Genomic DNA, 23,279 nt, shown 5'->3' on the forward strand with positions numbered 1-23,279 from the left:
AAATTACCTGAGAACTCTCATATGTTTGTATATAAAGAAAAGAAAAGAAGGAATAAAAATTTATATTCTGAAATGAAGAAATAAACAATCTAACTAACAGCTACATAACTAATCAACTGCGTATATGTCATCATCCTCTCCAATTATCGACAAGGAACTTTTTCCATGATTTAATTTGGATATCGTAGCCTTTCTCCGTCACTTCATAGTCAATTATCTAAATATGAACATTCTTTTTAAAATTTCTCCACAAACAGACAACGGGAAAAAACGTTAGTATTCGGAATTCGAGAATTTGTTTTGTTATGGCATAGAAACTCGCCTCAACAAAAAAGAAAAAAAAACAAGTGAGATGGCAAAAAGAGTTAGTAAACAGTAGAATAAAGAGCAAATGAAGGGACTTTCAAAGAAAGAGCAAAGTGAGATTTCCTTTTTAAAATACTGCAGGAGATATAAACCTGGAATATAATGTCATTACCGAATTCCGCAAAAAAAAAGGAGTTGTTACCGACGGATTCATCTCTGGAGAAATTTCAGTCTACTGCACTATAATGCATATTTTTGGTAGAGAAGTAGCATTTTAAAGTGAGAAATTGTGCAACCTTTACGCATCTCCTAGTCTCTAGTCATCAAAAATTGGATCCACAAGCAAATATTATATTGAAAACTAGAGACGGCTGAAATATGTATTATATTAGAAGAATATGTTCCACTCATTACAAAAGCTTCCATTAAAGCTGTTAAATGCGCTTAGACTTTGAAACGCACTCATTCTGTCTTGGAAATATGCGAAGTACAGTAAGAATCTAACATAATCATAGAAAATTCCATATCACTACATCAATAAAACCAAAACACATCTTCACCACTGCGGAGGTATATTAACCTTGTTCACTAACTGTGTGCAAGATTTAGACATCAATGAAACCTCCAATATTATGCACTCACGTCACACTAGAAATTTTCCAACAAACCTCGTATCGTTCCACGTCCGCAAGTCCCTTATTTTCAGGGCAAGAACCGATCCATACATCGATACAGTCCTCTTTTTGGACCTGTTAATGGCATTCTTATTACAATACTTCAACGCAGACAAAACTAAGTGCTCGGAAATTTAACAAATTCATCAGATTTTCTTTAAATTATAATTTTGATTATGACCAAAATCACACAATTTCATTACATTGTCTCTGTTGAACCCTGGCTAACCATTGACAATTTCTTCATACATAAACGTCCTTACTCTACTCATACTATCATTATTACATAATATCATGTTTTCCATATTCTTTGCCTAAGAGTTTTCCATAGAAAAGATGCGACTGATGTATAATTTTTCAATTTGACCAGAAATAAGAACTCAATTTCCAGAAAGCCAACTCACGTTGTATGATTTTTTCGTATGCACCTCTTCATTCACGCGTACACGACCGCCAAGGATGAGCTTTTCCACTTGTCTGGAATAGAGGACCACAACAGAAACCATAGCTTTAAAGGTAGCATGTTAACAAAATTATTTGGATTTCTCATGAGCACCACAAAGTTCGGAGTATGGATTACGAACATCAACCCGCACTCAACTCCCCAAATCGTCCTGAAAATGCCTTGGGAAACTTCAACGGCACCTTAAAACTCGCCACCTGCAAACGAGCACCGTTTCAGCGAGCACGAGGTCCCAGGTCAATAAGGTCTCCTTAGCCGCCTATTCAAGTAAAACCAAATAATATGCTGCTGAGAAAACCAGCGCGTCCATGGGTGAAGCGTTCTTCTAACCTACTTCGTATAAGCTAAGGCTGTTTCCCACGGCGTTTTTCAGGACGAGTAGGGAGAATAGTATCTACACCCCGAACCTTGTATTGACTGTGAGAGATCCCAACATCGCCAATTTCGTCAGGTGTAGCTTTTAAAGGCATCACCCCACGAATCTGAGGTGGTGCATATATCAGGTGGAGTATTCTTATAAGGGATAGTAGATTATGGAGAGGAAGGTGATTCCGTCCATTTCTTCCTAATTGTCGTAAAAAACGGCCCGAAGATGCGGCGCCGCACAAATCTGGCGCGCTCCAGTCGAACTCCCTGTAGAAAATAGTGCGCCAGAACGCCTGGAGCCGTATCTTCCGGAGCGTTTTTTACGGCAATTAGGAAGAAATGTACGGAATCACCCTTCTCTCCATAATCTACTATCCCTTATAAGAATACTCCAACTGAAATTCGTACCACCTCAGATTCGTGGAGTGATGCCTTTAAAGAACAATGCCTCACCGACCTCTTTGATAAAAAAAAAAATGACTTACGAGCTACTTTTTCCGCTGGCTCTATTGACAAATGTATCGAGGCGACGACTGCCTGCCTTCAACGTCTTCACTTTATAATCCTTCGGTAAACCATCATCTCCAACTTCCTGACTCCAAATCTGTGCACTAGCCCGAAATGCACGCAAAAATGTGGTGCTAGAGCTACGTGGTAGAGCTAAGCGACCTAACGTGCTCGCACACATACACTGAACAAGTGGACACTAAACCATGCAGAAGACACCTCCAAGAATAAAACCAGAGGATATTTAAGGTAACACCTCGAAAAACTAAACGTAAATCGTAATCTAAAAACTTAGAATCTTTATGGAGAAGTACTGAAACAGCTTTCCGTCCAACAAAACAATTTTTACAGCAATACAACCACTTTAATAAATATACAAAACAAATCATGCCATTATTGCTTTCTATTCCAAGTGATGTCCAAATATCCTTGGAGTTTTCTCCAACAAATATTAATAACATTTAAAAAAGTGAAATCTGGAAGGCATGAGAAAAACTCATTTTCTATCAATCAACGAAAATAGCAGTAACGAACTCTATAAGATGTTGACTGATATTGTCCTGAAACTATGTAGGAACAACTAAAACAACTAAATGTATATATATATATATATATATATATATATATATATATATATATAGAAAGAGAAAGAGTTTTATCTGACAAGATAGTAATACAGCACAATAAAAAATTCAATCTGAAAAAAGGATGAGATCAGCTGGCTGCTCTGAGGTAACGGAACCAACATTTTGTTTAACATATGCTAATCAAAGCGTCAAAAGCAGCACCAGAAAATATGTAATAAAAAGTTGTTCAGTAAGAGTAATTTAGAACATATGTTTATGTAGCTTCTACAGAATAATTTGTGATCAAAATGACCGCATATATAGTACAGAAATAGCGGTCACACTTCATTTTTTTAACGTTCATATTCTTAGAGTTCTTAGAGTTTCATACAGTACTGAATAAGTACACATTTGATACAGTCCGCTCTATCTTCGAAATTCAGACAGAAGTCAAAAAACGAAAATGTTGTAGAATTTGATTTCTTAGAGTTTCAAACTTTTTACTTCACTTCTTACGGACACAAAAATTGGTTAGAATGAATGCCTTTGCAAAATTACACCATATTTTAACAATATTTGTAACAACATGAACATCTCGTAGAAATCTTGGTTGTGCCTAACTGCGAAAGAAACGGTAAACAAAAAGAAAGAAAAGTAACCTAGGACGAACCTAGGACGCCTTTGATGGCAAACATCCCCTCACTTCTTTCTCTCCTACATATTTTTTCATATGCAAATGCACTTCTACATCCATACCCGTAGAAATTTTCTCAACACTCGTATCAGCGAGAGGAGTATTGAACTCAACACGAACTTTTCCACCTTTCCCAAATGCTGATGCTATCCGCCCGACTTCTCCGGTGCTTAATGTTACCGGCATCCCTTCAAATATGCTTATTTTTGTTTCTTTCTTAAAAAGCGAATTGCATACGATACTTTTTTTGTTTTCCACTCTCTCCGCTTTACCTACTCGCTCTTTTCGGACAAATCTTCGCAGTTTTGGTTCTTTGAGAGGTTCACCTAGCTTACCATGAAACATGAAACGACACCCTTTCCCTTGATGGTCCAGTTTCGAAGCGATAAAAAAAGCATTGGGGCGAGAGTAGACCGAATGTTCGAAAGTCAACCAACAAATGCAAGGATTCTCGAGAGTCTTCAGCTGCTCGTACTCATCTGCTTCCGGCCTAAGGAACTGGCATTCCGCCATAACTGTCTCAAACCCCGTAGAGACGTGAACTTTCATGCCAGATGATATTGTACCACGGTAGAAAGAGATCGCCTGTACAGATCCAATACACGAAATCATCTCAGAAAGAGCTCCTGGAGAACAAACTGAAAAAAAGAAGACGCTGGGTGGATATAAACATGAAAGAAAAACTGTAGAGAACTGAAGAAGAGATTTTGCCCTCATTACAACCCCAAGTGATGGGTAATCACAGAAGAAACCAATATTCTGTACCATTTATTTTTTAGATGTAGGATCAATAAAATTTGTCTTGAATCTGGAACAAACATCCCTTTATTCCCTATGATTATTTCCCATTTTTCTAATAGACTTCCAATGCGTGTCTTTCAAAAACTTTTTGTTTGTGTCCAAAATACTCACTTATTCTGACTTAGACAAAAAAAAAAATCCTTTCTTTCTTCTTTGACGTGCCATTGGTGTATATGAATAAATGAATTACATACTATTCTTACCTTTTTTACTTCTGGGTTGTAGCTACCGCTCTGAAATTTCTGGAACCACCGTTGACACTGGTTTATGTCTATTGCTATTTGCTCCCCATAATGTCAATAATTCTTTTTCATGTTTAGTGAGTTTATTATTGAATTCATAAAACATAAGACGAATATCCCTGTTTTTCTTTGCAGTTACGGCTTCACAAAAACAAATCCTGACTGCAGTTAGAGCAAGTTGATGCACGTGTCCTATGCCCTCTCAGAGTTTCCTTTAAGCAGTAGAAAAAACTAGCATTATTCATAGGATGACCAACATTTTTGAAGTATAAATTGAATTAATGAACAAATTGAAATTGATTAGTCAGAGCAGTTCTAGGACTCATCATTTTAAGACCTGCGAATATCAGTTCTCATTTGTTCACGAATGAACAACAAAACAAGCGAAAAGAGCAATGTTGCAGAGCTATGGGATGACCCAGAAAACAATGTTGACACTCTCCAAAGCCGTTGCTTGCAAGGTCCATCTTCAACGTTAGCCATGACTTTTACACCGAATAAAAACAATATGCTCGACCGGGAACCAGCTACATTCTTGTAACTCAGCCTGAGTTGCAGGTTTAAGTTCGATCTTACGCTAAGTGTTGACATTCGTGTATACTATCTCACTGATTTTACTATCTCTTGAGTGGCGTCCGGCCTGGCAGCGGATTCCACCTTACTTCCATCAATTCACTGATGTGAGACCTCGTCCGACGCAGGCCATTTCTTAGCTGATTTCTTCCAGAATCAGTTCATATTGTGTTGAAGTGCCGGTATATTATGTTATTTGACCAAAACATGCTGATACTTCCAAATAGAAAATTCTGTAAGACAATTTTGCAAGAAGCTTCTAATACCAAAAGAGATCTCTCCATGAATGGTGTTTTACACAAACACCTAAAACAAAACATACCCATAGTGCGTGAAATGGAGGCGGCATTAAGCTGTTGCACTAAAATTGCAGCACGTTCTCCGACAGACACCTAAACTTCAATATATGTGTGAAAAGAATTGCTGATAATTTGGAATGTTTGATAATTAATCCACAGTTTCACCCACAAATCATCCACAGCTTAAAAGGACAGTTCAGGCGGCTGACGTAAAAATTTAGGTGATAAACTACTTCAGCTGGCAGTTTCCGACGAAAATTCTTGACTCCGAGGAATGTAGATGATAAAATAGAAAATCTGAACGAAAAAAAGAAATGTAAACCTGGTCGACTGGTTGCTTCCAAGATTCAAGTCCCTTCACTTTCTTCTTCTCCTTCAAAACTGGGATTTCAATCTCTTGGTTAAGCCTAAACAGGTATCCATTCATCTTAATACTTGTTCAGGAAACAATATTCCTTAATTTTTAGTGTTATTGCTTCAGATTTTATATACTCTGTCAAATTCTGTGCTTATATGAGAGATTTCTAAAGGGGATCTCTCTAAATTCATTTGAAATTTAAAATTTTCAATCATAAAATTTAGCCACAAGTTCATCTCTAGTCTTTAATTTCACTCATACATTCCACCATCCACACAACAGATAGAACGAACCAGGAAATATCTCGATATGTATCAAGCAACTCCTGATGTTAGAAAAGAACATGTCATTTCTTTACTTTTCTTTTTTTTCCATTTTTCATTTCCAAACCATACGCTTATAACAATGAAATAATAACCAAACGACCACAGTTTTTGAACTAACCGAAGGCTTGGATATGCGGAAGGCTTACCGTATTGTACCATCTATTACCGTTCCAGTCATCACGGTACCTTTTCCCGTGACAGGAAAACAGTGATCTACTGCGACAACGAGCCTGTAAAAAAAGAATACAAAGAATATATTACCAGGAATTCGGACAGAATTTATAAGCATAGAATCTCATCAACTCCTAATGATGCGCGGTTGTGAAAGATCGAAGCGTTCCTAGACGGTTTTCTTTTGACGAGCTTGTGAATACATTTGATAATGTCTGTTAACAACACATGAAGTCTGAAAGGATAGAGTGCACGAGATATTGTGTTCAAAACAGGAATCCAAAGGAACATGAAAAAGTAAGTTAAATTCTTCTTTAGTCCCTACGACAGGATGCGCTTACATCTCCGAAGGGATGAATAGCTTGGTTGGCACCAACGCGGTTTCGTACCAACGGGAGTCAACGCCCAACCTATCACTGACTGCGACACATCATTCGTCATCAATACATTGGAGATAAAAATGCTATTTCATTGCATTCTCATATCACAACTTATTTCTGAGGAATCAATGAAGAAATTACACGAATAACTGCGAAACAAAGTTACGTCACAATCACTTCAAAATCGTATAGCTTGACCAACCGGTAAAATCCCAAACATCTAACATTAATGGAGACGCTATCAAAGATTTTTGCTGGCATCTTGTTTTAAAAAAATATTTTTCATATTTGGTTGAGTTGATGAGTAACGTCATAAAGCATTTCACTTTTGGGTATCCAAATCAGTCGGTCATTTGCCGGACTTCGGACACCTAATCTTACTTGGAACCAACTCGTTGGTAAGTTGCTAATAGTTTCTAACAACCAGTTCCTTTAATTCAGTTTAATTGTTTTAGATGAGCTACACAACATGGCTACAGCAAATACAAAAGAAAATGTGAAACGTTACAAATTTGTTATACAGAGAATTTAAAAGTTACATAAAACATAATTCAGGAATATTCAAAAGTCCTAAAAACGGCTACGCCCGCGTCGGGCAAATCGTAAGCACTAAACATTTAGTGTTTCTTATTAAAAATTAAAACAATCGTCTGGAGAAATCTGCTTTTAATCACTTTTACAGGCAAATGTATCCAGGTGTTACTGGGGCTGGTAAAGGCGTGCTAGCACAGGCAGATGCAGTCAGTATCCTCTCTGTCCCGTTACAATATCTAAATAAACTGGAATTTTACGAACAGGTCCTCCATTCCGAAAGATTTTAGGTGCAAAATGCAAAGAAAGCCAAAATGAAGAGGTTCTTTCACAAACTCAAAGAAAACATCGGATTTGTTGAGCGAACTGAATTTTCGAAGGAACTAAGCACAGCTATGGAAGAAATGGACCGCTACAAGGTTACCTTGAAATGTGTCCTAACTTCACGAAGTCCTAATGCAAACAATATAGTGCCGGCAAAATAGGAGGGCACCGCACATTGCACAACACAAGCTGTGTAGCTACCCTTCATTTCAAGCTCTTCTGTACTCTGCCATGAATTGCTATTACGAAAAAAATTGGCCAAAATGATTTCATATTTGGTGAGTATGGACTGCGGCGGGGCAACGGTAGAGATATAATGCAAGCCAATCTAGTCTTCACTCAAGAAAATAAAGCGAGCTTTGCAAGCGAAGCAGAAAAAAGTGTCTTAGGGAAAAATGACTTTCTTCAGAAAAGTTAACATGGGTAGTGAGAAGTTCTTCCGTGAGATTAATGTTGTAGAAATTAAACACTAAGGCACGCACGTTTTAGCTGTGTCTCGATCGTTTAGCAGATGCTGTCTGTGGGGTGATACAAGAAAATCCTAAGTTCCGTAAAACTGTAAGTTAAAGTGGAGCATAGTCATTACAAAACTGAAAAATGAGGGACAAAAAACTTCCAAAATTTCTTTCAAAGGAAAAACAAATGGAACTGGCTCCTCCACCAGGTCAGAACTGCTTCGAGATGGTATCGACATGGTTGAGCACTCAAAAAGGCTTTGAAGAATATCCAGTAAGTAAAAGTAAAGAATGGAAGAAAAATTGACATAGTAGCAAAAAAATCACGCCAGAACTGTAAAAACCAAATTGACATATACAAGAAGCTGGGCGAAGAAAACAGAGAATACTTACATCGAGCTCGACGCGCACTTCACAATATTAGAACATTCATTCAACATGACTACTGGGTGATAGGGGAACAGCGAACAGGTAAGAAAAATTATGAAAGCTTCTTAACATGAAATTCCTACATTTTGATCTTAACCAACAAGATTTGTAGAGTTGGACAACTTACGATCAGAGATGGATTTTGCGAAAGCGGAGCTCAAATCGACAAAAGAACCACAACTAATAGAGATAAGAAACAAGACATACAATGAAGCAGTAACAGCATTTGAAGAGAAACTTAAACAGGTGCATTGCTACCACTACTAATGGCTCCAAGTACTTTATAGCACTGCTTCGAAAAGTAAATAATTTTTCAGTAAAAGGGAAGCTATTGACAATACCATTTCCAAATTTCACTTCAAGTTGTTAACATTGCTGAACAATATTATGAAAAAGAAACTTTTGCTATCTCCTTTTAGAAGGTCTTTCCCAATTTTGAAGATGCAATAATAATGCAGATAGCTCGTGAGGATGGGTTTAAAACTTCAAGAAAAAAGTAGAAACAAACAGAAGTAATTCCAAAAAACCTGGGATTACAAGCTTTGATCGTGGAAACACTTGCCATACTAGTAGCGAAATAATGTTCACAGTTCAAAAATGTTCACTTTTAATAAAATCTGTACAACCGAGCGAGCGCGGCACATGCTCTGCAAAACACACTATTTCTCTACCAAACATCCCTTCCTCACCTTTTTCTGTCCCAGATGAAGGAAGGCGCATTGCGCGCACATTCGACGTTCACGATCATAATTTCCTTACATTGTAGTAAGCAGAAACAGGCATTTTTGTCTTAATATTTAATTCAGCTCCTAAAAAAATCATTATGTTCAGGTGACGAACTCAATGGATTCAATTCCAAAACATAGACAATCTCATGTGGCTGATTTAGTCGAATTTGCAAACTGCACAAAGCATTATCATGAAAAAATGGCGAAGATCTTGGATGCTGGAAACAAATAGATGCATTGAAAAATTGTCAACGTTATTTACGATACGCAATACAAACATATTCCAGTAAACATATTGTGTGCAAAAAGCACGATAAACACTTAAATATGCAGTCTACAAAACAGTAGTATAGCTAATTGGTTACTATTTAGAAATCAGAAGTGTGCATGCAGTTTCAAATTGCGGATTCTCATAACGTTCTGTCAAATGTTGTGCCATATAATAACCGTACCTTTCTATAATAAAGCTCAGACTCTTCCTACACTGACGCCTGAACCCAGCCAAAATTTATCGAGATCAAAACGATGCTATTATGAGGAGCATACAGTAAGTCCAGAAATATGATGAAATGTTTTTATCACCCAGCAGCTGTGAAGAACAGAAAGAATTACGCGCTGATACTATGTTGTAATTAGAAAATCGTGTACGTACATACAAGGTATGAAATAATATAGGGAAATGTAAATGAAACCGTACGAGCGCACAAGTAGAAACAAACAGTAAGAAAATTGTCACTATACCTTCCAGAATTTTCCCTCAGTGGTTCATAAACACTCTTCGTCAGAACACACATTAACTCATGAAGGGTGTTTTCTTCTATTTTCAGTAGAGATAAAGGGACTATCTGCAACACAATTACAATTTATCGATCCACATGGAATCATACACACATACCGGAGACTCTTCTGCAATTCCTAATGCAATGATTGCTTTTCTCACTTTTTTCGTAATGCTAGGAATCTGGAAAAACTTCATTTTAAGAAAGCTTTAGTACATCTGACAATTTAACTGGAACTGTAAATTCTTAAGAGAGACGTAATACCAGCATATTTGACCTGTTCGATGAATATCTTTTTTTAAAAAAATTTTGTAGAATACAACAGTTCTTACTTATTTATTTATTCAAACACCTGAAGGTGTGCCATAAAACAGAAAAAAGAACAAGATGGAACAGAGTTCACTAGAATTTAGCCTGAATTTTACACAACAAGGTTGGCCCTTTAAAGCATGAGGAGTGGTGGGTTGGCAGGTCATTCTCCTGCTACAGAGGCTTATCTGATGCACACGCGATTTTAAGGAAAATCGCATGAGAAAATATTTGTTTACAAATGTTTCTCAAAGACAGCACAAGCTGGAAAGGGGAGGAGTGCCAAAAGGTGTGCTTTTCCAAACATCGATAACAACATTAACATGAAATTTAGGCATTAAAGAATACATGTTCGAAACATGTTGATAGAGGGGGAGAATCGGAAATAAGCGAGAGAAAATCCTTAGTACTAGCTTATCGAATAATGAAATCTAACCTCATTTTCTTTCACCAAGTCAATTTTGTTGAGCACAACAATGACTCGTTTAGGACAGAAAATAGAGCATAGAAGAAGATGCTCCGCCGTTTGTGGTTGAATTCCTGACGATGCTTCCACAACCTCAAAAAGACACAACCAGTGAAAATTGTTTAGAGACAATTAAAACAATACAACTCACAACAATCGCCATGTCAAAGACGGTGCTTGCAGACAACACTGCCCTGATGAGTCCTGCATGTCCGGGACAGTCAATTAACGCAAGCCGGCGACCAGAAACGATGAGGGACGAAAATCTTAAAGTAATAGCAGATAAGAATTTATTCACCCTAGAAATGGACTGAAGAAAATCAGTGGCTGCCAACAAGTATTAAAAAAACACCTTCATCTGTTAATATGTTGTGAGAATTTGAAACAATAGTTGAATTGCTGTTGAAATTGAACCACCATTGAAAATAAAGGTGCTACAACTACTAGCCTCACTAGTAAGCTATAGTAGAGTCAAAACGATATGAAGCACGGTGCAATTGTACGCGGCTTCTCTCGAGCCGATGCGATTGAGCGTAGCGGCTAGTAGCGTACTGGAACCTTTGCTAGCACCACCCATCGCTACAGTTTGCGATGGTCCCACCTCGGTTCCAACGGCTGCCGCCACCGCGCCGTTTCGAGCGCGCACGCAAATGTTTCATGTCGTTTTGATCGGACTATAAGTTCCCATGAATTATTTTTTATAAGTTCACCAACTCTTCTCTATTTAGAAATAGCAGCTACGTATCTGCCCTAGCGCAAAAAGCTTTGTCTGTTTCAACCCATCAACTTTTTCTGAGGCAACGAAGTGGAAATACCAACAACAGTGACAAATTACATTAATTCCAGACTCAGGATAGTAACTGGATCTGTTTGAAATACGATCTCTATCTTAATATTGTAAATTTTAATATCTTAATATTCAACATTGTAGAGTATCTGAATGAGTAAAAATTATCACTTTTAAGTCATTCCAGTGATTTTACACAGTGCTATAAAAAACAAAAACCTATCACCAAAACTGTACTGCCGTTTTCTCAAACAAGCGTAGAATTAAAATGGAAACACGTCTATTCACCTCATACTATTCCACTATTTCTATTTACTTACAATTTACTACTTTACTAGTTACTTTATTTTACTAGTCTTTACTAGTAAAATAAAGTAACTACTAGTACTTTTTTTACTAGTATTTACTACTTTACTAGTCCCACTGCTGCTCCGCGAATGCGAGGGCTTGCAAAAATGTACTATGTTCGAGCCACAACAACAGGAAGTACGAGTGTAATTGCACGAGCGGTCGCGCTGGAGCAACGCAGTTTTTGACCGCTCGCACTATCCTGCGAGCGGTGTGCTTGGCAATTTGCCAAAGTGATGCGAAGTGAAGTCATCCACATTCATCTTGGCTGCATTTTTTAAAACTGTTTTCTCTTTTTTTTTCTCCTTTTCTTTTTGGATTTTTCATCTTTTAAGTTTCTTTTTTCCGTATTTTTGTTGAGTTTGCTGTATTTGCCTTTGTTATGTACATCTATGTTGTCTCTGTATTGATCTTTAGTTATTGTATTGTTTTTGCTCGCGTATTTAGTTTCATGTTAATGCTCTCTTTATTTGTAAAGGAGGGGGGATAAGCGAAGAAACAAAAGAAAGAACATTAGCATAGAAATAAATACAATTTCGAACCAAAATACAAGAACAAAATATGAACAAGAACAATACAATAACTTAAGACAAATATAAATACAGTGTAGATCTACATAACAAAAGCAAATACAGCGAAAATAAGAAAAATACGAAAAGGAAACTTAAAAGACGAAACGCCAGAAAGAAAAGCAAAATATGAAAACAAAGAAAAAATTGCGGCCAATATCGATCCGCGTGACGTCACTTCACGTCACTTTCACAAATTGCCAAGCAGACCGCTCGCAAGACGCTATGAGCCTCCAAAGCGACCGCTAGTGTAATTACACTTTTATTTCTTGTCGTTTTAAGCCGACTATATAAAACCGGTTGTTTCGATGACTGTAGCTGCATCAAAAAGTAATCGACTCACCCAAGATCAAGAGTGTTCCTCCTTCCTCCACTTTCAGCATGTTTGTCGAAGGCAGCAGTGGATGCTATTTCGGCCAGAGCTCTAGTCAGCGTTGTTTTTCCACTATCAACATGTCCAAGTACACCCACATTCAGCGACATATTGCACAAGAGCTCCTGAAACGCAAAACGGCACTTCCCAATCGAACCTGCTGTTTGTATTCAGAAATACACTAGGAACTATTGGAACATGGGAACTGTTTTGTCTCTGTCTCTGGTCACGGCTTCTCGTGATTTTGTGCTGTGAAAACAGAATGAAGAGCCACACGCGCTGAATAAACCTACCCAAAGCAAAAAAGGCTTGAATCCGTGAAAACAAAAACTGCTCGTACTCATTACTGTTGAATAGGGATAAAAGCTAAGGTTACAACTTTTGCCTAACCACATACTTTGTAGTAGCACTGGGAAGAACAAACATCTTCCATGAGCATGAACAACAATGCCAAGTTTGCAAGAAGTCACAAGTACTGAAATATTTATTGGTTATACCACAATCAAATCGCATAGCTGAAAGTCTAAAAATTTTATCATAGTTGAACTCTCATTACAAAAAATTTTAATACATCATACAATAAAAACATGGCACTCTAAGAGGCAATATGGTGGAATGGAAATCATCTCAATAGAACGTCTCAATATCAATACATTAAATCAATTAATTAGTATATAGTAGAAATAAATTAAAGTTCTTTAGTATTACACCTTCTGACAAGAAAGAAAAAAAAAGGAAAGGGGCTCTAGTCTACAAGCTGGATTGTTATACTTGAGAAAAACCATTAGGATTCATACTCTGCCAGTGCCATAGATCGCGACTCATCTCTTCAAGACCAAATTCTGCCTTCCAACCCAACATTTTCAAAGCCAACGAAGGATCGCAGTAAACAGCTGCGACATCTCCTGTACGGGGTTCACCGATCTGAAAAAAAAAACTAGTTACTTTGGTTGTCAAAAACAAATATCACCACCAAAATGTGAATTACGAAACAGGAAAGTAATGCAGTAGCAAATTATCAGAATTCCAAAAATTGAACATTAGTCTGCAATTTTCCTTCGAAAAAAACAGATCCTAGACCGGGCAAAAACTCTTTGCATAAAGCGGACCAGGATTTCTGAAACCCTAACTAGAGAGGTCATGAAGAGAAATCTAAATATATAAAAGATATAACTTGTGGACTACACAGTTTCTTGAAGCACACAACTGAGCAAACTCAAAGTTAACTTTAATAACTAGAACAAGGTCCTTTGATTAACATTTGGAGGTTCCACAAATCGACTGACCCCCGCAGATATACTACGCTCCAAGTATGGAGAGTGGTGACTCGTATCTAAACTCACACCCGGCCGCGGGAGGCTCCGCCCCTTGAACCTGTGCTAACGTGCCACGAAATTCAAAATGGTACACCGAGTAACTATTTCCTCTGTTGTCTCAGAGGAATAAGCTTAGAGGAAGGTAGAAAATGGGTGCCTTACGGTGTTTTGCGCACTCTTACCTTAAAATAAACGAGGAGAATGTCACAATGAACCTTAAACCAAGAAAGAAAGGAAGAATGATCTTGGAACTTTAAACTGAGTAGGGAATGAAATTGGAACTTAGGCTTTTTGATCATTATCTTGCAGCTGAGAAGTAAAGTAGAGTAAAGTGGGTGACTAGAGACCTAGGGTTTTATTACCCTAATTAAACAGACTGAGACGGTGGTTCAGTGGAATATATTTATTGTACAGTAGGCAAAGAATGGTGGAATTAATGTGAGCGAGGAAATGAGTGGGAAGAGCATTGTCTGCCGCACTCCTGGACGGTACAAGTGGTTATGCAACAAAAATAACCATAACAGCAAACGGCACTTTATACACGCCCCTTATCTATCATCGGGGTCGACGAAAATTTCAAACTGAGTAGGGCATGAACTTGGAACTTAGGCTTTTTGGTCCTTATCATCCAGCCAACGGCGACCACATAAGGTAACTCCATAGCTAAAATCTTTTACTCTTCCTCTGATTCTCTTATTCTCGTTTTTCCATTTGCACTTGCATTGCTTACCTTATTTAATTTGTAAATTCATTTCTCTTTTTTTCCTTGTTTTTGTTTCTGTTTTTCACTCTTGCTTCTTAACGTCACTCTCCTTTTTTCATCCTGTCTTTACTTCTCAGCATGTAATTGTGTTGCTTACTTGGCTCCAAGTTAGAGAATCCGTACTGCATGATAATCGGCACTTATATCACGTTAATATATGACAAGAACATGGAAGCTAACGGAACACAATTCGCATAGAAAAAATAGTGGAGCTTTCTCAAATGAAAGTAAAGACTATTTTCCAGTACCTCTTTCTAATAGGAGAAAGTATTTTTTCTACAAAACATCCTGGATGATACAGCTCCAACATTGGTAAATATTTCCAATCGACTTTGTTTTTTGGTATCTTTGGATTTGCTTCCAAGGGTTTTTTTTTTCCTTGGAAGAGCTGTTTTCTGTTGCTATTCAACCAATTTTGGAGACAGAAAGGGAAATCAAACTCCCTTCATATTCAAAGTTTGGACTGAGTAAACGTTCGAAATGTGCCGACAATGAACACTTTTCTGAATATTGAACATTAAAGTTTGATTTAATTTCCGTTTTTAGTCTATGCGATCGCCCATTTGTGTTACCGAATTTTACCACTTCCCAACCTCAAACCTCTGCTCAAAAAGCTTGAAACCAAATCAAAGCTTGCTTAAGCACTTCGGCTCTGATGAAGCTATTACATAACGTAACATAACGTCGTTTCTTCTCCTGTTACTAAAGCTAAAACAGTAGCGAGCTTAAAAGCGGGTGTCTAGGTACTGTGTCAATACTTGATACTATGGGAATCAAATGAAAACGGCAGGGAAATTGATTATGTTGAAAGAAGTCCGCCTGAAAATATATCAAGTAAAACGGGGAAGTAATAGACGAGAAAGAGAATGAAAACTCACATTAAATGTGATAGTAATAATTAAGGAGATCAATGAAAGAACAAATGGAACAACGAGAAGAAAACTGGACAGAGTAAGAAGAAAGGATATAAGCTATGCAGTAACCTAGTTACCAGTTATCTTTCTCAGCTGCAAGATAATGATCAAAAAGCCCAAGTTCCAATTTCATCCCCTACTCAGTTTAAAGTTCCAAGATCATTCTTCCTTTCTTTCTTGGTTTAAGGTTCATTGTGATATTCTCCTCGTCTGTTTTAAGGTAAGAGTGCGCAAGTCACTGCAAGGCACTCATTTTCTACCTTTCTCCGAGTCTATTCCTCTGAAGTAACAGAGGAAGTAGTTCTCGGTGTATCATTTTGAATTTCGCGGCGCGTTAGCATTGGCTCAAGGGGCGGAGCCTCCCGCAGCCGAGTGAGAGTGGCGTGGCCATACAATGATCGATCAGTATAACGTGATCAACACCAATCACCATAACATGATCAAGACCCGAACAACGCACCCAGTATTTCTGCGAAGAGAATTCTATGCCAAGGAAGTTATCCTAAGCTACACAAACATAAGTGATCATGCACAACTTCCAAACAGTCATGCTGCAATTGCACATGTATTTTTTGGCTGCGAGATCAGTTCCTTACACGAAAGTCACAAGTTAACTCACCTCCGTAGGGATTTTTCTATCACTGGCCTTTTCAAATGCAGCGACCATTTCTTTCACCGAATAGCCGGTACCGGTTCCGAGGTTGTAGATTTCTGTGCCAATGTGACCTGAGAGAAAAGTCTTAGCCCACTAACGTAAAAGAAGGATCAAATTCAGGGAGAAATGCACTTTCGCGAACACATTACTCAACTTGTACCGCAGAAACATGTTCGCAAAACCTAAAGTTTCTTCAGGAAAAAAGCTATTTTTTGATTCCGATCATGGCGAAGAACCAACAATTATTCGGAATTGCAGTAAAAAGCGAGTTGGTGGAGCGGCACCACAAAAAGCGTTCAAATTGCTACCTAATTGGATCAAAACACATCTAGGCGTGCTCCTTCATCTTTTTTTCCCGGCATTGCTAGATGTAAACAATGTTAGCGATCGAACACAGATGTTAGAACTGCTGAGAAGCAAATCTACTAAAATAGTGGATAATTGAAATACTAAAAAGATATTATGAACAATAGAGGGAATTGGATGAGTGGTTTGGTGTTAGACAGCGTCATATCATTGCCTTTCGTCATTTGTCATTTAAAAAAAAATAAAGGACGATATTCCTACAAAAGTGAACAACTGTTAACCTTCTTTCCTGATCCTGTCTAGTGCTTTGACATGACCACGTGCAAGATCAACTATATGGATGAAGTCGCGTACTCCCGTACCATCTGGAGTATCCCATTTGTCGCCGAAGATTTTCAAGACAGGTAGTTTTCCTATAGCTACCTAAATGAGAAGAAATTGCTGAAGTCGAATAGCAAAAACCAATTCTCTAAAGAGAATTTAATAGGAACAAAGCATTAAATCGGGACCTGACTAACGAAAGGCATTAGATTATTCGGAATGCCTCGCGGGTCCTCACCGATCCTCCCGCTAGGATGCGCGCCAACAGGATTGAAATATCGCAGTAACACAATATTCCAGTCCTAAACAGAAAGATAGATATATTGTACAAGAAAACATGACCGTTAGGAAGAAATAACTTCTAGAACTAAGTTCAACATTAGGAAACAGCTTACAGGATGCGCCTTCCCAACATCTATTAGTATCTGCTCCATCATGTACTTTGTTTGACCATAGGGGTTGGTTATTCCCTAATTTGGTTTTTTGGTTAGTTATTTGAAAGAAAAATTTTCTTAGGCAACTAAGAAGTTAAAGATAAAAAGTTCAACAGGTACTTGGCCAGTCGGACAGCTTTCAGTGATGGGGAGTTCCTTAGGAACCCCGTAGACAGTGGCGCTCGAAGAAAAGATGAAATTTTTGACATTATATTTCTGACACATCTGAAAACAGATAAACTGAACTGGATTTTACGGTGTTAGTTTTATTACCTGAAATTAAAACGCTCAGACAAAATGCTGTAACTATTACCTTGACGAGGTTGAGACTAGCAATGAGATTGTTAGAGTAATATTCGTAAGGCATGGCCACCGATTCTCCAACGGCTTTCAGCGCTGCAAGATGTATTAATCCGTCAAAATGACCCTGTAAAGGAGAATGTGATTATCGGGAAGAAAACAAGAAAATAAGGCATGAAACAGAACTTGGATCACTTCAGCATCTTTAAACTAACTAAACTTCATACTAGAAGCAGAAAAATGCAAAGAAAATAAAAGAAAACGAAAGTCTCCAGTTGTTTTAAAACTTGGGACATACTTTAGCAAAAACTGCATCCAGTTTCTCCAGATCGCATACATCGCATCTCTCAAAAGGAATTGGCTTTCCAACTAGTTCTGCCACTCGCAACAATGAAACTGCATTACCTTTGTCGTCTGAAATTAGGTCATAGTGGGGTATAACTTGGAAATATCTAGGTTAACTACCTAGACTGAAAAGGAAATCTTTAGTATCTTTAATAATGACCATGAACAATAACTACTCATGGATTAGTAACAGAAAATTTAAGGAGTAATTTCTCTGAGAAGCTATCCTTAATTTGATTTCGATCACAAAAAAGTGATGCAACAAACAACAAAAGACAATTCAAGGCATTGGTAACCAAACCTACCCGAGACTGAGTTGGAGAAATTGTCAATACACATCACATCATAGCCAGCTTCAACAAGCTCAAGAGTAGTATGACTTCCTATGAATCCGGCTGCCCCCGTGACTAGAATCCGCATTATCTGGAATGATCAACTGTTAGTCATAGATTACCGAAAAAGAGAAAAGACATTCAGTCAGGAAATCAATAAAAGTTCGAGTTTAAATGTGATCATAACAATCCCAAAAAGAGACCGTAATTGAGGAAAAGCGGGAGGAAAATTAAAACCGAAAACAGTTTTTCCATATAAGATCGCACAAAAGTTCAGGTTTTATTCCCCATAAAACCAATTATACTTTGTCAGTACAAGCAAGAGAAAAACAATACTGTCAACGAAACAGTGCCGCATGTCATTCATTAGGAATTGATAATGTGCACATAAGCAAACACATTCCAAAGAAATGAGATCGCGAAACATTGACGTTTGCAAGAACTTTCACATCTATCATGGTCTAGAAAAAAACAGGTCATTCCAGTGCAAGTATGCAAACGTAGCATGTGAGTCAAAGAATAATCAAAGAATGTGTGGAGAATACAAATTTATAGGAAGGTAGAGACAAAATCAGTCAACGTTCACATTGGAAAAGTCGAAAAAGACCGCAACAAATCATTATACCGTGGAATACAAGCTGCGTTGACTGTGACGTAACCGACTTTAAGGAGTGGTCCGCAGTTGTACTTCATATAGTTTCACTGAAATCTCAGTGGAACTATATGAAACATGTGTAAATATGACGTGAACTCGAAACGGATATATTTAACTGTTCACAGCATGAACTGCAAACACTGATGAGTAACAAAGTGTACCACAAACAAATGAAGTTCCGTCCACTTCATTTCTCGTGTAGAAAGTACAAGATTTATATAGAAATATATGGAATCTTTCGGAAATATTTAGCGTAATATGTACCATCGCAAGGACAACTGCATAATCACAAACAAAAAAGGAAGGTTTTGGTGAATATCTATGCAAATGATCGAATATAAGCTAGTTCGGAAGCTCATCTCATAAACTTGGAAAGCTCAACTCATAAATGAAAAGTCAGGATTAAACTAAAACAACTGGAAGCCTCCAAGGTTCCACTCGATTTCAATAAAGACATTTCAAAAAAAACTTTTGTTACACTAACAGGCTAAAGAGCATAAACAGATGGAAACAAGTGATTATTCTATCTGAATTTCCGCAACATATCGCGAAGAATGAAAAAAAAACGAACGAAACTGTGCATTTTTTAGCACCTAAGAATCTGAATAGCACATAAGACTTAACTAGTCTAGTATCAAGATCAGTTCTTTGATCGCTGATTCCTTCCCACTTTTTTTTAAACGCTCTCATTCAGAACTCACGGTCAAGTTCTGGTAACAATGGTTTCTTTGACGCTTCACAGAATGGTAAAAGTGTCCGTACATCAAATTTCTTGACAACAATGAACCTGACTAGAACAGGACTGCAGAGGCCCAATTTACTGAAGCACCATCTACGTGGAACCTCTAAGTGTTGAGCTATGACAACAGCCTAAAACTGACAGCAAAAATCCTAAAATGCGGACGTAATGGGAAAATCCAGCAAACGGAGAATGAGAGAACGAACATACACCAGACAACACAGTTCAGCGCTGGCCACAGAGCGCGAAAGATCTCAGTGACACGTGGATACTGTTCTGGGGCATTATTCGCATTCCCCGCATGTAGCGTCTGCTGCATGGGAGGAATGACATGGGAAATTAAGAATAATATGAGAACATTAGCGAAATGCACCCTAGAAACAAGCAATTTCTAGCTGGACAGCAACGTCAATCTAGTAACGGAAGTGTGTTGGATAATACTTCGCATTTTTCGTAACCCTCTTGCGGCATTATTTACTTCTGTGCTGATTCACTTTATATCCTTGCATATTTATTCTGGAAATCATATTTAAACCGCCACCTATGAACACACAAAGCAAAAAATATATAAGCAAAAGTGAATGAAGAGTCAAAAGCTTTTAATACAAGACAAAAAAATAAAATCCCACCAATACCACAAAAATGTCAAGTGATTGTTGCATGTTTACATCTTATTTGCGACTATACTATCGACACCGTTGTCATTCCGTACCACTTTCACTCTCGAAGTTTCTGCGTACAGAAAGTGCGCGCATTGAATATTATTTGCGGGACTCAGCCATAGTCATTGCAAGATGTTTTCACACCCTTCTCTTTGCGATCGCTCGTTAAGCTTTGTAAAACGACTCAAACGTTGCAGTAAATCTATAATCTCGAAGTATTTGTCTTCGTGTAAAGCCGAGTTTTGGATCCAACAAATGATAAGAACAATCCGAAGAAATTGAAGTTGGTTACAGCTGCTATTACGAGTATTAATAATGGACCTGAGCAAATCAGTGCACTCATACTATGCTTACAACGCTCCCCTTTTCATATGTGGTAATCTGTACGCTTGCTATTAGTGAGATTACATCAGTACAACATAGAACCACTTAATAATTGTCTTTACGAGCAGGCGCCGAATGCCTCCGCGGAACATGTCTACGTATGTGAAGCAGTGAAAGTTCGGAATGTATGCTCACCTAATTATTGCGCCTGACTGTTCTACTTCGGTCAGCATTCTCTCAGCAGGTGTACGCACCGACAAATATATATTATATATATATATATACATATATATATATGTATATTATATATATGCCGCATTACTTTTAGTACATAGAATGGCTACAGAGAAATTCTGGCGAAGTTCATTTGCGACTCACGTTTACGTAAACCTTCAGCACGTGCAGGATATATCCGCAAACAAGCAACAACTAGTACCAAAATAACAATTTTACATCACACTGCAACGACACTAATTGAATACAAATCTCTGACAAATTTTCACAAATACGTACACACCCTTGACAGAGTTTCTTTCACAAGCACAAAGAGAACCAGTGATTCGAAAGTATTCACTGGGAACTGAAAGTATTAGATGATACATTACCGCATACAACGTACTTTACACATTACATTTCATTGTGTAAATGCGTTTTAAATATATAAAATATAACACAATGTGTTTCCAAGCAACTGCAGCCTTAACAACCGAAATTACGACGGATCTAGACGGACTAATTACATAACAACATAACGCTCAACTTCTATAGAAACTTGTAGGAATGTACAATGAACTAATTGCCAAACACATTACATAAATAAACATATACGGAAATAGGTGTTCAGAACAACCTATAAAGTCCAACCAGAGAAGCTATGAGCGAAAATGTAGCGCTTTGAGAAGAAGAAAGCTTCCCAGCCCAGAGAATGTTATGAGGGAGCGAATTCACACCTGATATAAAATCACTCGTGAGCCCTACGAGGGTGAAAATATCATCACTGGTCTTCTCCCATCCTTTTCTCAATATAAGATGAATTTGACGGATAATTCCAGCAATCAAAGCGGTGATCCAAAGATATACGCACCATCTGTACAAACTTCCAGCATCCATTGCAACTATCTTCGCATCAGCGAGCCATGCAAACATTTCCACGAATCCGTACACAGTGTAAACTCCAGTGACGGCCGTTGAGCAAGCATAATCAACAGGATCAGTGGGTTCAGTAGTCAACAACTGTTGACAAGATTTAATCATAGACGGATGATTGAATTGCCGCAATACCAGACGTGCTGCAGAACATTGTTTGGCGAGAGCCAAGAGAGCCTCCTTATTTGGTGACGACTGGGCTTTCAGAATGAGGAAAAAGGCAAGAGATCGGACAACTTTGTCTCGGCCAGCGTAACTGCTAAGCACCCTGGCCAAATTGTCTAGCATTTCTTGAAGCTGCGTCATCAATGGAGGAAGCGGATTGAAAAAGGAGGAAGGACGAGGTGTCGCGTCTTTCTCCAAATGTCACGCAACAATCATACTACAATGTAGTTGGTAGTCGAGTTCGACCACTATCGATCGGTTAATGCGAAGACTACCCGGGCAACGAAAAATTGATAAGGAACCATGCTACAACCGACGCAAGAATGAGAAACCAAGAACATGTTTCAATGTCACACGCTGTCCCTTCCTCTACATCACTAGAGACAATCGTAAGCAGCAATGCAGGTCTTCCCCCATTTTGCGCGTATCTGAAGACAACAAAAATCGAAGAAAGACGCGTGCTCTCCTTTCACATCTAATGGAATGCTGTTTGTGAGATCGATCCTAAAAACATACAGAGTGGGGCATTATGGTCTCCCACATTTTAAAGCGCTATAAAAATGAAAATAATCTACATTGAAAAAACCGAATCTGTTTCAGAAAAGCACATGAAACGCCATTTTATTTATTATGTTTCAAGAATCGGCATGATCGGCCCATACATTTCTAAATAAGATAATGCGAAAGTATAGTGGAGTTAAAAGGACATGAAGCACGGTGCAGCTGTGTAAGCGGTTGCGCTCGACGAGGTGGAGATAGCAGTTGGAATAGAGGTGGCAAACCATCGCAGCCTGCGGCAATGAACGATGGTCGAACAAGTCCTCACTCGATCCTAACCGCTACGCTCCACCGCTCCTCTTCGAGCGCAACCGCTTATGCTGCCCGCAGAATCAAAGGCATCACCCCACGAATCTGAGGTTGAATATTCGTATACGGGATTGTAGATTATGGAGAGGGGTGATCCCGTCTATTTCTTTCTAATTGCCGCTAAAAAAAAACGGCCCGGAAGATGCAGCGCGTGCACAGTCTCCAATCGAACTCGTTGTAGGAAGTTGCGCCCCAGAACGCTCGAAGCCGC

At 38.2% G+C, this 23,279-nt stretch overlaps 4 protein-coding genes across 11 annotated transcripts; 1 reads left to right on the forward strand and 3 right to left on the reverse strand.

Moving 5' to 3' along the window:
- Nucleotides 1-130: 130 nt before the first annotated feature.
- RB195_006056 (uncharacterized protein) lies at nucleotides 131-6,987 on the reverse strand (the record flags this gene model as incomplete). Of its 3 annotated transcripts, XM_064178928.1 has the most annotated exons (9): nucleotides 131-217; nucleotides 975-1,055; nucleotides 1,385-1,457; nucleotides 2,295-2,500; nucleotides 3,586-3,764; nucleotides 3,849-4,214; nucleotides 5,515-5,584; nucleotides 5,814-5,898; nucleotides 6,322-6,353. In XM_064178928.1, 9 exons carry the CDS (start codon nucleotides 6,351-6,353, stop codon nucleotides 131-133), a joined length of 1,179 nt encoding a protein of 392 aa, XP_064035926.1. The 3 variants fall into 3 exon arrangements, with proteins under 3 accessions (XP_064035926.1, XP_064035927.1, XP_064035928.1); XM_064178927.1 differs by lacking the exons at nucleotides 131-217; nucleotides 975-1,055; nucleotides 1,385-1,457; nucleotides 2,295-2,500 and adding an exon at nucleotides 6,929-6,987 and having other exon boundaries at nucleotides 3,553-4,214; nucleotides 6,322-6,405; XM_064178926.1 differs by lacking the exons at nucleotides 3,586-3,764; nucleotides 3,849-4,214; nucleotides 5,515-5,584; nucleotides 5,814-5,898; nucleotides 6,322-6,353 and having other exon boundaries at nucleotides 2,295-2,497.
- Nucleotides 6,636-9,425, forward strand: RB195_006057 (uncharacterized protein; the record flags this gene model as incomplete). Of its 2 annotated transcripts, XM_064178930.1 has the most annotated exons (11): nucleotides 6,636-6,643; nucleotides 7,045-7,124; nucleotides 7,182-7,222; nucleotides 7,282-7,328; nucleotides 7,409-7,466; nucleotides 7,548-7,676; nucleotides 8,071-8,139; nucleotides 8,215-8,310; nucleotides 8,369-8,507; nucleotides 8,578-8,711; nucleotides 9,297-9,425. In XM_064178930.1, the coding sequence occupies 11 exons, from the start codon at nucleotides 6,636-6,638 to the stop codon at nucleotides 9,423-9,425; spliced, it is 930 nt and encodes a 309-aa protein (XP_064035929.1). The 2 variants fall into 2 exon arrangements, with proteins under 2 accessions (XP_064035929.1, XP_064035930.1); XM_064178929.1 differs by lacking the exons at nucleotides 6,636-6,643; nucleotides 7,045-7,124 and having other exon boundaries at nucleotides 7,196-7,222.
- A 132-nt stretch (nucleotides 9,426-9,557) lies between these two features.
- On the reverse strand, nucleotides 9,558-19,929 carry RB195_006058 (uncharacterized protein; the record flags this gene model as incomplete). Of its 4 annotated transcripts, XM_064178934.1 has the most annotated exons (17): nucleotides 9,558-9,684; nucleotides 9,935-10,038; nucleotides 10,089-10,154; nucleotides 10,718-10,840; nucleotides 10,899-11,013; nucleotides 12,630-12,737; nucleotides 12,795-12,949; nucleotides 13,596-13,748; nucleotides 16,437-16,543; nucleotides 17,060-17,201; nucleotides 17,288-17,401; nucleotides 17,495-17,569; nucleotides 17,654-17,758; nucleotides 17,847-17,960; nucleotides 18,132-18,247; nucleotides 18,484-18,601; nucleotides 19,867-19,929. In XM_064178934.1, 17 exons carry the CDS (start codon nucleotides 19,927-19,929, stop codon nucleotides 9,558-9,560), a joined length of 1,905 nt encoding a protein of 634 aa, XP_064035932.1. The 4 variants fall into 4 exon arrangements, with proteins under 4 accessions (XP_064035932.1, XP_064035931.1, XP_064035933.1 ...); XM_064178933.1 differs by lacking the exon at nucleotides 12,630-12,737; XM_064178932.1 differs by lacking the exons at nucleotides 9,558-9,684; nucleotides 9,935-10,038; nucleotides 10,089-10,154; ... (3 more) ...; nucleotides 12,795-12,949; nucleotides 19,867-19,929 and having other exon boundaries at nucleotides 13,590-13,748; nucleotides 18,484-18,598.
- A 1,801-nt stretch (nucleotides 19,930-21,730) lies between these two features.
- Nucleotides 21,731-22,324, reverse strand: RB195_006059 (uncharacterized protein; the record flags this gene model as incomplete). Of its 2 annotated transcripts, XM_064178935.1 has the most annotated exons (2): nucleotides 21,819-21,840; nucleotides 21,975-22,324. In XM_064178935.1, the coding sequence occupies 2 exons, from the start codon at nucleotides 22,322-22,324 to the stop codon at nucleotides 21,819-21,821; spliced, it is 372 nt and encodes a 123-aa protein (XP_064035935.1). The 2 variants fall into 2 exon arrangements, with proteins under 2 accessions (XP_013303522.1, XP_064035935.1); XM_013448068.2 differs by having other exon boundaries at nucleotides 21,731-22,324.
- Between the last annotated feature and the right edge of the window lie 955 nt (nucleotides 22,325-23,279).

This window comes from Necator americanus, chromosome I, assembly GCF_031761385.1.
Source record: "Necator americanus strain Aroian chromosome I, whole genome shotgun sequence".
Taxonomy (NCBI): domain Eukaryota; kingdom Metazoa; phylum Nematoda; class Chromadorea; order Rhabditida; family Ancylostomatidae; genus Necator; species Necator americanus.